Source organism: Haliotis asinina, chromosome 9 (genome assembly GCF_037392515.1).
Source record: "Haliotis asinina isolate JCU_RB_2024 chromosome 9, JCU_Hal_asi_v2, whole genome shotgun sequence".
Classification (NCBI taxonomy): Eukaryota; Metazoa; Mollusca; class Gastropoda; order Lepetellida; family Haliotidae; genus Haliotis; species Haliotis asinina.
In genome coordinates, this window is record NC_090288.1 from 44,487,702 (window position 1) to 44,503,964 (window position 16,263).

A 16,263-nucleotide genomic window follows, 5' to 3' on the forward strand; every position below is an offset into this window, starting at 1 on the left:
ACCTTCATTCTAAATTCCTCCATAGCCCATAAAATTTAAAACCTTCAACTCTCCGCCACAACATCTGCAACCATGTCCGCCATCTTACTTCTCACCTGTACCGTAAGCCACCTAACGGTCCCACAGGCCGGTGCGCGGTCGTCTTCTCCGACGTCCGCGCCCGACTACACGCTCTCTGCCCTACTCAGTCCCTTCTACCGGCAACCCACTCATCCCCTCCCGCAGTCTTGTAAATAACCAGTTCACTTTTAACCTTTTAAACCATTTAAAACCATTTTACCACATCCACATATTTTACCATATACAAACAATAAGTTCATAGCCAAAAATATATTTTATCCCACAGCACCATGTATATAAAAACACAACATAATCAGCACCCCCCCCCCCCCCTTCAACCACCCCACCCCACCCCTTTTCCTACTTTATTTTTGTTTCAACCCCTTATCTAAACTACATACAGCTTAACTGTATTATACAATTTCACCCCCTATGCTATACCACCCCTACTCCCAATATCCACTCCCCCACCCCTCCCCATACCGCTCCACCCCCAACCCCCAATACTACACTCATCTATAATTCCAAACTTTCTACAACCTATATCATCAAGCTAAATACCCTCCCCCCTTTCCATTCGGCAACCAAACACCACGGTGTATCCAAACTTCCTAGGTTTATTCCCTTCATTTATCATTTTTTTGGGGTAGGTGGTTTAAATTTATTACCACTATTTATCATCTAAATTACCCCCACCTACCCCGTCGGCGACATTGGCTAAGTGTTAGAAGCCGACGTAAAATCCAAATAAACTGAAACTTTTCGCTTTAACATAAGCATGAACTGCCTGCGCTGACCTCACAAGCACTCTTTCACACATGTATGTGGGTAGCACGTGTTGTGACTGTGATCAGTTTTGGACTTGTTATGTATTTCTCATACGCTGACCAGTACCAGTCAAAAGTGCAATAGGCATGGGCTGTAGTCTTTGAAAACCTGTCCACAACACTCGATTTGTGTCACGAACAATTGTCGTGAATGACAGTGAATAATTAAATCTTCATTATTATTTTATTTACAACATTGAAATGGCTACAAGTCTGCAATGTCAGAGAAATACGTGCACAGGCTATCGGAATGTGTACATTATGTAATCATGCATATTTACAAACTGGTCTTCATGTCCATCTGTATCATTAACACAAATTATGCATTTTTTCTAGTGTTGGTCTGTTGTTTTTCTTACACTCTGCGTTGGTTTCATCCCGTCAGGTGTATTTGTTTTTGTGTCAGGTGGCAATTCATCGGTATCCTTTTGTCTCAGACGGACTGTACTTAGGGCATTTTCCTTTCATTCCACTTATCGATTAACAAATATATCTTCCGAGTCAACTACAAGCCTATCTTTTCATACGTGTCTTTCTGTGAGATGTCCTTAACATCGTCGTCATCCAAGGACTCTATCGTTTCATAAGGGTCTTCCTGTAAGAGGTCCTCCAGATCCTTGTCATGTATGACACAGTATTCGACGTCCTCTTCCTCAGCTTCAAGGATAATGTCTCCAGGGACTGGTTGGATGTATGGTGTATCATGACGGCGTGTATCAAGATGTGGCTTGAAATGTTTATATCCGCTTCGTTCCTGTAGACACACTGAGCTAAGAGACCCATCTTCATTTGTTGCGAGGGTGTTAGATGTCCCATCACTGTTTGTGTCGGATGTCGCTACTTCGTCACCAGGAGCTGCGTTGTCATGTGGGGAATCTTTTGCACCTCGTAGAATAACTGGATCAGTTGTGAGATTAGAGACTTGTTGGAGTGTTGCCACGCTACCAGGACTTGCCTTGCCATCTGGAGAAACGTCGAAACCACGTAGAATCGACCGGTCATTAGTCAGATCCTCAGATGATAGATGGAGCTTCATTGTGTCCTCACTGTTCGTGTCAGGTGTTGCTGCATCCCCAAGACGCGCGTTGTCATTTGGAGAAACTCGGAGACAATGTGCAATCACATCATCAAGTGTCATATCTTCAGTTGTTTTGTGAGTGTTTGATGTGTCGTCAGTGGCACATGTTGCTGCTTTCCCAAGACGTGCATTGTCATTTTGGTAAAAGACGAAACCTGGTTGACCTTCTGGGTCAAAGGTCACATCTTCAGCTCCTAAGCTGATGATTGAAATGTCATCAGAGCGTGTGTTGGGAGATCTTTGATCTACTCTAAGGAAGCAAAGACTTGTGTAACCATCAGGAGATACGCTTGCCTCCTGAAGATTTCCTGCCACTGAACCTGGCTGTTGGGGGTTGCAAGCCACGTCCATCACAAATGTGCTGAGCTGATTGTCTCTGTATTGTTGAGTGTTGTTCCTTGAAATATGAAATATAACAACATTGTTGATGTAAATACCAAAAAGCCCAACAAATGCCCAGTATACTGTAAGTGAGGATTTAGATGTGATCAGTTGAATTTCCCAGCTAAACAATCCACAGAAACATGTTTCTACAAAGTAACTATGTGCAACCATATTTTATATATTCATGTACAACTAGAATAACGGATACAGGCATTTACAATAATGGTTAAACAGATCTGCCTTTAGGTATCGCTCGTTTTGGATGACAGGTCTTGATAATCTTGTCAGTTTGCTTTAGTCGATGTATATTTCCTTAAAACTAGACTATACGCAAGTGTGCTTAGCAAATATAACATCTCCTGATGTACCGTTCATATTGGTATTCAAAACCCGAGATTAAAGTATATATTTCCCAATCATTTCTCAAAGAAACTGTGGTGCGTATTTTTTCAACTAGCTGAATATATGGCTTCATGGACATTATTGATTCCGATTGATGGATTATGTGCGATCAAAAATCTATGTTTTTCAGCGTGATTGTTTGAGTCAGACATGCATCACTTACGATCTTCTTCTCCAGATGCTGAGAGTCACCACAAGCAGTACAATGATCAGGACAAGTCCTACAGGAGGTAGAATTGCCAACACATGTTGGTTTGTGTCCCAGCTGTCACGTGCACTCTGAAAGAAGTTTTTTTACATATACACAAGAAGAAGACTGTGTTGTGGTTCCAAAGGTTACATTAGGCATTATTTACCAGTTAGGGTTCTTTCATACTTTTGGATGATGAAATTCCAAGCAATCTTTACTGCAGTAGCTACAGAACAAAGAATTCAGCGAACGCCCAAGTGGAGATATTATAAACATTTATTCACAACCCTTGACAACGGGGGCGTCAACTTTACGGTTGCCTTCTCTTCTTCTTCATCTCGGGGAGGGTACAAAGGAAGCGGCAGATATTCATTGATAACTTCTTGCGGATTGGATTCGAAGATCTCCACTAAAGCATTCTCTTTAAGGGAGCCGTTCTCAACAACACAGTAGAGTTGTACGTACGTTGAAGTAAAACTGAAACATATATTCACAAATTTAGTTACAATCGTGACATTCATACAATAATACAATTAATACACTCATACAATACATTCATTGTCGATCCGCAATTGGAGTACATTCTGCTTGTTACTTACTTGTTTTCTCTATGTGAATTTGTCATAAACTTGACATCCACCTTTCCTGGAATTCCTCCGAGTTTGGTGATGAGTCTGTTCAAGCCATCAGCCAGGTCATCTCGATTTGTATGATCGATCTCACCGAGGAGCGTGATATTGACAATATCTGACCACAAAAACATGATTTAAGTAATATATGTAAAAGAAAATCCTGACCTGACAACTCAAAGCATGAATAAATAATTCATGAGTATGGGGGAACAATTTCTCCATTGTCCAATGTGTTGAAATTTATAACCATGTAATTCATAATGACGAAATAAGTAAATCTGTCAGCCAATAATGCGATCACAATCAAATCCTCTCTCTGCCCATTTCCATTTTGGATCAGACAGAAGCACGACTAGCACGAAATACTGTAACATTTATCTGAATCGGTTAAGGATATTCTAATCAACAACTGTGTAAAACAACACAAACAGACACAATTTTCTGACAAGATATACTGTCCGACTCTATTTCCGTCTATCTGTACTTCAGTTCTGATGAAAGTAAGGCGCAAACTGATTGAGGCTCTCGCATAATATTGACACCAATAAAGACCTTGAAGTGAAGTGAGTGCTTGAGTCAAGAATTAACGTCACATCGATAATGTTTCAGCCATATTGTGACGAGAACATGAAGTGACCGTCTTTGGTTGTGTCCGACCAAACTCCATATCGTCAGGTCATTCAGTGAGATAAATATCTTTGTAGTGTGAGCCGGTTATATCTAATAGTATACTCATCTGTGCCAGACATTTTCACGTCGGTTTTATATGAATTGTTGTCTCTGGTCAAACTCCGTCCATGTGGTCAGGTCATTCAAGTGTGACAAATACTGGACTACGAAAAGTGTTCTAACTTTGTAGTGTGACCCTCCTATATCTTTATTGGTTCTGTGCCAAATATTTTCACGTTTGTTTTTGTATGAATGTGAAACTTATCCTGAATATCTGAAAATAATTCATGGACCGCAAGTTGGTCTTCAACATTTCCAGTCATAATTCTACAGTTCAAGAAGAACAAGCCTACACAGACAAATGTAAATTTTAAGTCAAAATTCAACTAACCAACATGGAGGCTGCATCTTTCCCCTACCCATCCAAAGTCACAGCTGCACTTGAACATTGTTGCCGCCAGGAAGTCTTGAGTACAGTTCCCTCTGTCACAGGGGGCGCTGTCACAGAAATTAATCTTTTCTGCGCATGTCTCTCCAGTCCACTCCACAGAGCATGCACAGTTGAAGGCTGTTTCATTTCCGTCACATGTCCCTCCGTTCAGACATGGCTCGCGTACACACTGATTGATGATGTTTTCACATCTCCTTCCTAAGCATTGTTGAAGAAATATATGAGAAGCAGCTGTATTCGATATTTCTAACAATCTAATGATGCTTGCAATTACGTATTTTTTTCTTTAAAATTGTTTAACCTTTTCATCCGTAAAACTCACAGTTGGTCTTTCAAGCACATGACAACTTTCCCACTATTCAGAAAAACACAGAGAAGTCCACATTAATCATGAATATTCCTATACAATACTCACCTTTGACCCCTTCCATACAAATGCACTGGAAACTTCCGAGTGAATTTCTACAAGTTCCGCCATTTTGACATGTGTTGTTAATTTCTGTGCATTCATCTATGTCCTGATCGCATTTTTCACCCTTCCATCCTGTAATATATGTATCAGATTTAACTGACTGATAAAACTAGTGGTAACAGTAAAATATCCGATAGTTTTGAACGGTGCCTTCCGGATAGGTGCAGTGAACAAAAGGCACAAAGCAATACTGATGTTTCTCTTCTGTCATAATATCCGAAAGATACGAGGTACATATGACAATACAGACAATGTAAAATGGTGAATAAACGGGGAATCGGTAGGTTTGATATATTTTTCATTTTAAATAGACACAATATAAAACTAACAGTTGGGGACAATTACAAAAGGCCTATTTTCTAGAACAATTAGTCTTTCTCAATAATACTTTGATATTTTCTGTTGAAATCAGCTTCTGATGACCATACCTTCGAGGCACACTTTCGCACCTGTTTGTAGGTGACATCTGTAGTGACCATGATCAGTTGTGGCCTTGCAATATTTCTCACACGATGACCCGTACCAGTCCGAGTCGCAGTAGGCACGGACAGCGATCTCTAACCTGAAAGATATTGAACTCCATACAGTCAGATGTTTAGATGCATCAGTTTCACAAAAAACTGTCCTGATCCTGAACTAACGATTAATCAACAACACATCGTTTTGGAGTATTTATGAACAGGAAATATTATTCGCTCAGTTTGAGGATCTTACACATTTACCTAATTGTATTGCATTATATCAGTTATGTCAAAGTCTGACTCACTCTGTCCTTCTCCTCAGTGTGTAAGAGGTGTACACAGCCATTTGTTCTGTAGCAGCGGCTTGGATGTTGATCGACTTAGAGAGTGTGTCCACGTGGTCAGGACTGTATCTGCCATCATGGTCATATACCTCCACTTGTATCTTTATTGAGGACTAGAGAAAAACAAACAAAATTACCTGCTGCCGCACATTGAGCCTTATCTACGAACTTTGAACTTTCCTGTTAGTTTCCTGATCAACAATCACACAGCAGTTCAGGTTCTACCTAACTGGTTCTTTATGGGAATTATATATGCAGGTAACAACAATCATACCGGCACTGCACTGAGCACATCTATGACGAAAGGATTCGGTGTTCCTTGAAAGCTGCTTCTAAAGTTGATTTCATTATGGTTGTCCATATAGTCTGTGGTGTACACATAAAGAGAGCACAGGTTTCCTCCGACAGATCTGCAGTAACATTAGCTTGTTGTATGACACCTTCAAGTCAACAGCGCTACATTCAAAAATTCAAAACATAGACTTTTATTAATTCACAAAAGTAGCAAGAATCACTTGAAAACCGAGTAGGCATGGAAAGCATGTATTCTTCTAGATGATAAAACGCTTAACGTTCAATGTACACCAGAAATCGCGCGGTAATGGTTTCACATTCAGATACAGTGATAGACATATTCAAGACGATTTGACAAGGAGCAATTATTACATATTTAAACTTGTTTCAGTATTATCTTTTGATAACCAAAACATAAGACTGGATAATACACAAATCATTTTCACAGAAGAGCTAAGAATGTAATAGCTTGGTAGAAAACTGTCCCCAACCGCTGCTCGTATGTTATAAATAACTATTTCTATATATGTACCTGGAGATACACAGAACAAACATTGGATCACATTTATCAGGGCACCCATGGAAGAACCCATCGCAGCAGTCCCCGCTGAGTGTTCTGCCATGTGATGAGTATCTGATGAATCGAATGTCCAGTTTACCATCAGTCTTCACACGCTGTAAATCATAAAGATATATTTGGACACATGGTGATTGGCCACATTCAGCAAAATTGCAGCTACATATGACAGCAGTCTGTAAATAATCGAGTCTGGACCAGGAAATCCAGTGATCAACAGCATGAGGAATTGGAATACTATATATACTACCGACAGAAAATAAGGGAACCAAGAAATTGAATGTAGATGACTTTGATTGTGACAGGGTCCGTTTTCGTGGCGTATCTCCCAAACGCAACATCCAATGACAATGGAATTTCGCATAATGCATGCCCAGCACGTGCTACACGTGCATACAGAAGTTAACTCCTGTAAATGTACTGGAGACGTCGCAATCACTAATGCAATAGAGATTGACACTTACTGACAGAAATGCTTCCGAGGCAGTATCTCGGTGAAGCAACAAAATGGAGAATTGTGGGGATGATAGAGGGGGTACATCATTATGTGAAGTTACCCGGCAGATGGGTAAATCAAAAAGTGTAATTTCACGCCTGTGGGATAAGTACCGTCAAACGGGTGGGGTTGCAACGAGACCCAGGCGTGGTAGACCAAAATCAACGACACCACGACAGGATCGTCTCATTACGTTAATTGCTCTACGCGATAGGTTTAAATCGGCCCCTGCCATCAATAGAGAATTCCACACACTCACTGGAAGACGCATTTCAACCTCAACCGTTAAAAACCGACTCTATCAAGCTCGTCTGAAAGCAAGACGGCCTTTTAAGGGTGTCACCCTTTCAGCTCACCATAAGCGCCAAAGATTGGCATGGGCTAGGCAGCATCAGGGACGGGCTACGCGCCACTGGCGTTACACCATGTTCTCTGATGAGTCAAGGTTTTGCCTACGATTCACAGATGGCAGAAAACGTTGTTGGCGTCGGAGCGGGGAGCGATATGCCAGAGCAGCAATTCTTGACCATGATCGATATGGAGGTGGTAGTGTCATGGTTTGGGGTGGTATTACGCATGACAGACGATCAGATTTGGTCATCATTAACGGAGCCATGACTGGTCAGCGATACGTTGACCAAATATTGCGTCCTGTTGTGGCTCCATTGGCTAGAGTTATCGTCCGAAATTTTGTATTCCAAGATGATAATGCCAGACCACATCGGGCCCGAATTGTCTCCGCTTATCTCCGACAAGAAGGTATCCAGACATTGGACTGGCCCTCTAAGTCCCCAGACCTGTCCCCAACTGAACATTTCTGGGACGTTCTTGGTCGAAGGGTGTACGCCAGGGACCCAGGACCCGCCAACCTGGCCCAGCTTGGTGCAGCTCTCCAAGAGGAATGGCGGGCAATACCACGGGCAACCATCCGGAAATTGATTAACAGCAAGCCATCAAGGTGCCGTGAATGTGTTGCCCAACATGGTGGACACACCAGTTATTGAACTTGACGGCTAAAATTGATTTAGTGGATATTTAAAGCAGTTTCAAATTCGCTATTATTTCATTAGTTCCCTTATTTCTTGTCGGTAGTATACGTGTCAACGTGTGTTCGATCCCGTTACAACCAAGGGTTGCAAAAGACCAACTGTGACCCGAATCTTTAATTAGTAAAACACGGGCTATACATCATCAACTGAAGGTAAGTCACCATGCTAGGGACCTTGAGGACTTCCATTACTTTTGCTACCTGCATAGACCCTAGCTGGATTTACACCATCCCTTCGCGTGCTGGCGATGGTAGAAAGACTTAGCCAGAATTTAAAAGAATGAAACTACTACGATTGAAAAAGAATGGTTGAGCAAAATTGACTTTGGAAGTTTGGGGCCTTAAGTATCCTCTCCGGAGAACAATAACAGCACGATACGTCAGTCCCCTTTGAGAGTACAGCCACCAACAATCGCAGTTCCTAATTCATATCACCATCTTTAAAATACAAATTATCTGTGTACAAAACATATTCAGAATTTATGAAATAATTCTGTTTCCTTTAAGAATGCAATTAGTAAATGGCGATCATCGTAGAAAGATCTGTACGGGTTTCACATTGAAATATGTATCCTTTATGCTGGCAAATACAGTCAAGCGTGCCCTGCATGACTGTGACTCATTCATTACAAGGGGTACAAAACTGAGGATCTCCGCCTTTCAGTCAATATCCATGAGTATATCTTGGGTGGCCAATACGATCACAGCGTCGTATAATGAGCTCTCCAAATCTGGACTGGCAACACAAGTACGTGTAACCGACATAGGGCTATTGCATGTAATTTATGGATACCTACATGGATGTCCAACTTCTCCTGCATCAGACAACGGATGTAAGGTCTAATGCTAGCTTTGTGAGTAGTGCCACAGATTTGTTGAGTGCTAGTGTTGATATGAAGACTTTCTTTCAGGATATGTTGTATCCGAAGATTTGCCCACGATCAGCTAATACATTTTCTGTCTGTTCAATCGTGTCTTTATCCTTGATAATGTCCACTCGATAATCCATCAACATATCATATTGTGTGCTTTTGATCACGACGCGTACCTTAAGAAACTACGTTATGTAGCAGATATATCTGTAAACATGCCTGGTAAATAGGCGGCACGGGTAGATATAAAACCAAACAAAACCAAACATGAAATGTCAAGTATTTTTTTTATTTTATTTGTTTTTCATCATTATTTTTTATCGTTCCCAATATAGTGAGTATAGACAAACTATTTAACAAATCCCCTGGTAAACCAGCAAAACAGAACAAAGACAAGTTGTAAACGTTAAAATTCTCTATTGTTAAACAACGAGAGCAAGATATACAGATTCACAAGTCAATATAACAATGCAGACTTCAGGTACAATTCAAGAGAGAGAAAATCTAAGTCATTGGGTCACAAAAATACAATATATCAAACTCACCAAAGCGTTCATGTGAGAGGGAACAGCTATGGCAAAATGTAAACACAGCGATCGGTGCGACAGCAGATAATGTAGACAGGATTTTGATGATCAAAAGCGTGGCAGAGATCTAACTCCAGCAAATATGAAATGAATGTCAGTGTGAGTGTGTGTCGCCCTCAACACGGCAACCAGCCCTAACATATATTTACAAAGTTATTTCCCGAAAGTTCGGGCACAGACGAATATCGTCAACACTGTAGAGTGCACTCGAAACGGTATCCCGGAAGTGAAACATAGAAAACTAGGAACAAATAAATTCCGGAATGTCAGAATGCTAAAAGTGTTGACCAGATATTAAAACGAAATGTGATCCATAATATTTACTATTCAAAACACTAAACATTGTGACCCAATAATAATTAATACTGAATTAATAACAAAATATACAGGAAATACATACTCGTAACAGTACATACAACAAGTCGGGTGAATAGAGAAAGTTGAGTACATTACATAACGCAATGTAGTGGATACATATATATAACAAAGCATACAGTGTACATCACATATCAATATCAATATCAATATCAGTGGTATGTATTAGTGAATCATTCGGGGTTTGAATTCATTGACGAGAAGAAACCATTTGGCTAAAAATCTTCCAACATTATTATTTCTTCTGGCAATAAAAGCTTTGATGGTAAATATGTCTTTCAATATCTTCAAGTAATTATCAGCTTTTGGAATTGTCTTTTTCAAAGACCATGTGTAAATATACCTCTTAGCAGAAAACAATACGTGAGTCAGTCATGGGTTCTTACCCCAAAAGCCAAACCAAATCATTTTTTGTTAAATGATATGCTTGGATATGTGTAGTAATCCACTATTCAAGTTTCTTCCAGAAAGTTTTGGTTTCCTCACAATCCCAGTATACATGGCATAAGGTCTCATCAGATCCATTACAAAAAGAACATAATGGATTGTCAACCAGATTCATCCTAAAAAGTTCTTTTTTAGGTATATACAATTCCATGCACAAATCTATATTGGAAATCTAATAATTTCACATCTTTTAAATTCTTTCTGCAAGTATCAAAACTCAAACATCAATCAAAATCAATACAGTTAATTAAGGTTTCTCATTTTTGGCACTTGTGGGGTTCAACATTTTCAGCTAGCAATTTATCATAAAAGACCTTTGAACCTTCTCTTGGGGCTATGAAATCCTTTTGGAAAGAATTTATGGCGAGGTCATGTGTGTTTATATATCCTTGTTCCTTTATAGTCTTTTTCCAAGATTCAGGTAAAATAAACATAACATATTCAAGATCTAGGTATGTACCTCTTATACTTAATTTACGCTTCAGATGCTCAACAGATAGAAAACCATGTTCATCACATAGGTCCTTGATTGTCAAGATTCCTCTTTTAGCTCAGTGTCTAATAATGTGGTTTGAGTTTTTGAAATTGTTATTCAACCATTGGGACTGGGATAAGATTTCATTAATAGTCTCAGCATCAATATTAATTTTGGTACAATATAGTTTCCATGCACTTAAAACATCTTTCCAAAAAGGGCCATGAACTGCTGATCGTTTGATTTTGTCGTTTTTGTCATTCCAGATGAATGTAAAAAATATTCGAGCAGCTATAAAGTCCTCTGTAGGGTTAGGTAAAGTGTTAAAAATATGAATTAATTTGTAGGGGCCAATGTCTTAACAACAGTAATTTTGCTTATTAGAGTCAATTGTCTTGTTCTCCAAGTTGCCAGTAATCTATTGATCTCTTCCAATCTTTTCTTTGTGTTAGTAACCCATAGATCCTTCAAATGCGGTGTGAATTTAATTCCTTAAACATCAAAGTGTCCTCTTTGCCATTCTATATTCAGATCATGATATAGTATATCTCTTCTACCAGCTTTTGAGCTTATCCAGATTGCTTTAGTCTTATCTATGTTTATTTTTAGTCCTGACATATTGTAAAATGCATTATGTGTGTCTATAGTAGAGTACAAATTTTCCTCAGTACCATCCAGAAATAGTTCAGTGTCATCTGCATATTGACCCAATTTGTATTCTTGATCGTCAATTATAATGCCCTTTATAACTTCACGTTGTCTTATCATACATCCTAAAATTTCAGCTACAAAAAGAAACAGGTATGGAGATATGGGATCCCCTTGCCTGCAACCCCGTTGGTTTGGGAAGAAGTCAGAGAGATGCCCATTCTGAATAGCACACGAGGATGTGTCATATGTTAAGACATTAATCCAACGTATAATATTTGGACCGAAACCGATTTTTGCTAGAACAGAATTGATGAAATCCTTGGAAACTGTGTCAAATGGTTTTTCGAAATCAATCAAAATTAGTAAACCTGACATGTCTCTTTTCTTAGTTTTAAACATAATGTCATATAATAACCTTGTATTTTCACTTAATGTTCTCCCCGGAATAAATCCACTTTGGTTATTGTGTATCAAGGAATCAAGAGTAGTTTTTAGCCGGTTTGAGATACATACGCTTATTAGTTTATACAGAGCATTTAGTGAGGTAATTGGTCTCCAATTCTTCAATAACGTCCTATTTTTATTTGCTTTACGTATACAAGTGATAACTCCTCTCTTCATAGTCAGAGACATCTTATTTCGTTTTGATACATCCTTAATAAATCTGAAAATCCAGACCTTAAGTTCTTTCCAGAGGAATTTAAAGAACTCTATTGGAAATCCTTTAAGATTGATCTGACTAAATCTCCATATTCAGGATTTAAGAGTAACGAAGTATTAAATTTCCAGTAACCCCCTCTCTTTGTTGATTAATAGTGTTTGAGAAAGTAAAAGTGATAGCTGAATGGTCTGTTTTATAGAGAGGTATAATGTCAGAATCCAATGACAGATTGAACATGTCCTGCGAAATTTAGAAAAAAATCCAATCTTGCTTGGTATCTAGGTTTTTTTTTCCAACATGTGTATTTTCGCAAATCAGGATTTAGTTCTCGACAGATATCTATAAGATCTAAGGATTCCATTTTGTCTAAAACTATATTTCTAGCCTTGGGGTTGTTAATATTCTTATAATTTTCCAAATCAATGGAAGGATCCAAAACCAAATTCCAATCACCAACAATAGCAACGGATTCATCCTCAAAATTACATATGTTTTGAAATAAGTTTTGATAAAAATTGGGATCATCGGTATTGGGTCCATATAAATTGGTAAGGGTAAATCTTTTATCGTCTACGGTTACATCTTCAATAATATAATTACCACTTTCTTCCTGTAATGTTCTGTGTATAGTGAGCTCGATGTCATTATTGAAAAATATGGCTACTCCTCTAGAGTTAGATTTAAAAGGCGCAATTACACTTTGCAACCCCCATTCATTTATAATTCTGGTAATATCTTCTTTAGTGATATGGATGTCTTGTAAACTGATTATAGAATAAGCTTTTTTTCCTAAATAAATTCATCTCTTCCTTTCTTTTACGTTTGAAAGCTAATCTTCTACAGTTACCTGAAATCAATCTAATTTTCTTTGTCTTATCCATAACGAAATACTGAAACAGTAGTTCTTAATACAATGATCTCAAAATAATTTGAACAATATGTTACAGTAGTTGATTTCAGGTAATTGAGAAATTGAATTATTATTATTATTACAATTGAAGGCGAGATTTTCACTGGGATGTCGGGAACAGTAGTGGTTTTAAGATGATTGGGGAACTGGATTATTGTTATTGTTACAAGTGAAGGCAAGATTTTCACTGGGATGCCGGCAACAGTAGTGGTTTTAAGATGATTCGGGAACTGGATTATTGTTATTGTTACAAGTGAAGGCAAGATTTTCACTGGCATGTCGGGAAGAGCGTTTTTTGAATAAGAAGGATAATGAAAACAGAGAAAGATACAATACAACGAGAAGAGTGTCATATCGTTACAGAAGAATGGACAGTTTGTAGTGTTGAAAGGTAAATTTGATGTAAAACAAAAATAAAGAGCATAGAGGGAGATACAAACAATGTGTGTAGAAAAAATCGAAATATAAAGTGTATAATGAAGTAAAGGGGTGGGCTTGTCCATATCTCGTCCAGACCCATCTCTTATTTATCGCTGACCAAACTACAGGCACCCGTGGCGAGCCACCTCCTCGTGGTGGGTGCTGGGTAACGCAAAGAGCTCGCCGACACCCCCGTTGTGGACCCGGGGGGATATTTGGTCCACCAACTCGTTTGCCGTGGGTTGCGTCCCGTGTCGGTGGAGGACGGTAGTCTGGTGGTTGAGGGCAGCAGGAGTCTGGAACCGCGCTCCTATTGCTCAACACACCACTTCGGCCCTTACTTCACCTAGACGGGTGGTGGCACCCGTGAACGGCCACCTCCTCGTGGTGGGTGCTGGATAACGCAAAGAGCCGTTCGAACCCCCGTGTGGACCCGGGGCAACTAGGTCCATAGCACCCCATTGCTGGTTGCAAGGAGCAACCAAATTGGGCAACCTGTTTGCCGTGGGTTGCGTCCCGCGTCGGTGGAGGACGGTAGTCTGGTGGTTGAAGGCAGTAGGAGCCTGAACTGTGTTCCTGTTGCCCAACACACCACTTCGGCCCTTACTTCACCTAGACGGGTGGTAGAAGCGGCCCGATTCTATCAATCGGCTGGTCACGCCGTGCCCTGTGCATGGATATTATTTAAGATAACTGAAAAAGGGTTAGGACACTTTTGACCATTTTGACTTTGTATGTTCAAACATGTCATAGAATTACATTGCCTAGAGTCCTATGCCAGAAGGCGGTGGCTCATGGGCCAATCTAGTAGAATATGTCTTTTTTAGATATGTTTACTTGAGTATATCCACCTGGTATCCTTGGTGCCATCTGGTGCCTGGTATCCTTGGTGCGATCTGGAGATCCACAGATGTAAGGCATCGTCCTTGTTGACACTCCGTGGTGGGTGGGGAGCCAGATGGATGAAACATACCTACTATTAACATGGCACCCCCTTACAAAAAACGTACTCATGAACCAGAAGATTCACTCTCTTCCGAAGATGACGATCCTTCAACACAAAAAATGAACTCTGATCACTGGTCTAGATTTCTAGTCATGTCTTCCACTGATGGCAATCCTCTAAAGCTGAATCCATTTGCCATTGCAAAGGGTATCGAAGGTTTAGCTGGGGAAGTTAAAGAAGTTAAAATGTTACGTTCTGGCTGTCTTTTGATTGAGTGCAGGAAACACATTCAGTCACAGATTCGTCTTTCCACCAAATCTTTAGCGAATGTTCCTGTGCACGTTTCTCCTCACAGGACATTGAACAGCAGCAAGGGGATTGTTCGGGATGCAATACGGTGTCTCTCGGACATGACCGAAGCTGAAATTGTCTCAGAACTAAAATCACAAAATGTTATTGACGTAAAACGTTTTACAATGAAGAAAGACAATGAAACGGTCAAGACAAACACATATTTGTTTACATTTGGTCTTCCGGCTCGTCCTGAATCACTTAAGGCTGGATACGGTAACTTAAGGGTAGATGCTTTCATTCCAAATCCCCTGAGATGTTACAGCTGTCAGAAGTTTGGCCACGGATCTAAGTCATGTCGTAATCCAGCCGCTTGTCATCGATGTGGTGGAACATGCGAGGATGGCAAGTCATGTGCAAATCCTCCTTCGTGTGTCAACTGCTCAGGCAGCCATCCGTCCTCGTCAAAGGAATGTCCTACATGGAAACTTCAATCAAAAATCTCTCGAATAAAGCATGACCGTAATGTAAGTTTTCTGGAAGCACGGAAGATTGTTCTAGCTCAAGAACAGCCAGGATCTACGTATGCCACCACTGTGTCTACACGACATCCGGACCCAAAGACAACCCATGCATCTCTTCAAACAATTGCTTGCCAGACTGATTACACATGGACAAAGACGTCTGCACCTACTTTGATATCTACAGCAGTTCAAGCGAGGCCTTCTCAACAAAGCTCTTGTTCACAAACCATTCCTTCAAGTCAAACAATCATTCAGTCTCAGGCGTCTTGTGATAAGGATTCATCTTTACCTCAGGTACAGTCATTATCACACTCACCTCAATTGTCCAAATCTGCCACAAATGTGAAACAAATTACAAAAACTAAATCGAAATCTAAAGCTGAATCTGCAAAACAGAACCCTAGTGGAAGAGCCCCAAAAGGGTCAAATAATCAGGTCCAACTGTTCAATAAGTTTGGATCACTCGAGGACATGGATGTGTCTGAAAGCAGCCATTTTCGGACACATAGCTTGTCACCCTCGAGAAGAGCGAGGGGTCGTTCTCCTGTTAATCCCCCGAAGAGATAACTTCGTCACCCTTAGTACAGTGGAACTGCAGAGGACTCAGGACAAATTTGAATGATTTACATCTTTTAGTTCAAGATTTTACACCGTCAGCATTCTGCTTACAAGAGACATATCTAAAGCAGACAGATCACTTTGAAGTACGTCAATATAGT

At 39.9% G+C, this 16,263-nt stretch overlaps 1 protein-coding gene across 1 annotated transcript; it reads right to left on the reverse strand.

Moving 5' to 3' along the window:
* Window positions 1-1,134: 1,134 nt before the first annotated feature.
* Window positions 1,135-14,704, reverse strand: LOC137297264 (protein jagged-1-like). Its single transcript, XM_067829279.1, has 10 exons — window positions 14,621-14,704; window positions 6,797-6,939; window positions 6,245-6,380; window positions 5,932-6,083; window positions 5,594-5,727; window positions 5,109-5,237; window positions 4,634-4,891; window positions 3,541-3,688; window positions 2,915-3,418; window positions 1,135-2,362 (listed from the first exon to the last, which is right to left on the reverse strand). Exons 1-9 carry the CDS (start codon window positions 14,702-14,704, stop codon window positions 3,208-3,210), a joined length of 1,395 nt encoding a protein of 464 aa, XP_067685380.1. The 3' UTR covers window positions 1,135-2,362; window positions 2,915-3,207.
* Between the last annotated feature and the right edge of the window lie 1,559 nt (window positions 14,705-16,263).

Coding starts and splice junctions, on each gene's coding strand:
- LOC137297264 (XM_067829279.1), bottom strand. CDS start 14,704: ATGCCTTACATCTGTGGATCTCCAGATCGCACCAAGGATACCAGGCAC. Junction 6,381..6,796: donor TTTGTTCTGTGTATCTCCAG/GTACATATATAG, acceptor ATGTTACTGCAG/ATCTGTCGGAGGAAACCTGT. Junction 3,689..4,633: donor AAGATGCAGCCTCCATGTTG/GTTAGTTGAATT, acceptor TTTTGTGGTCAG/ATATTGTCAATATCACGCTC.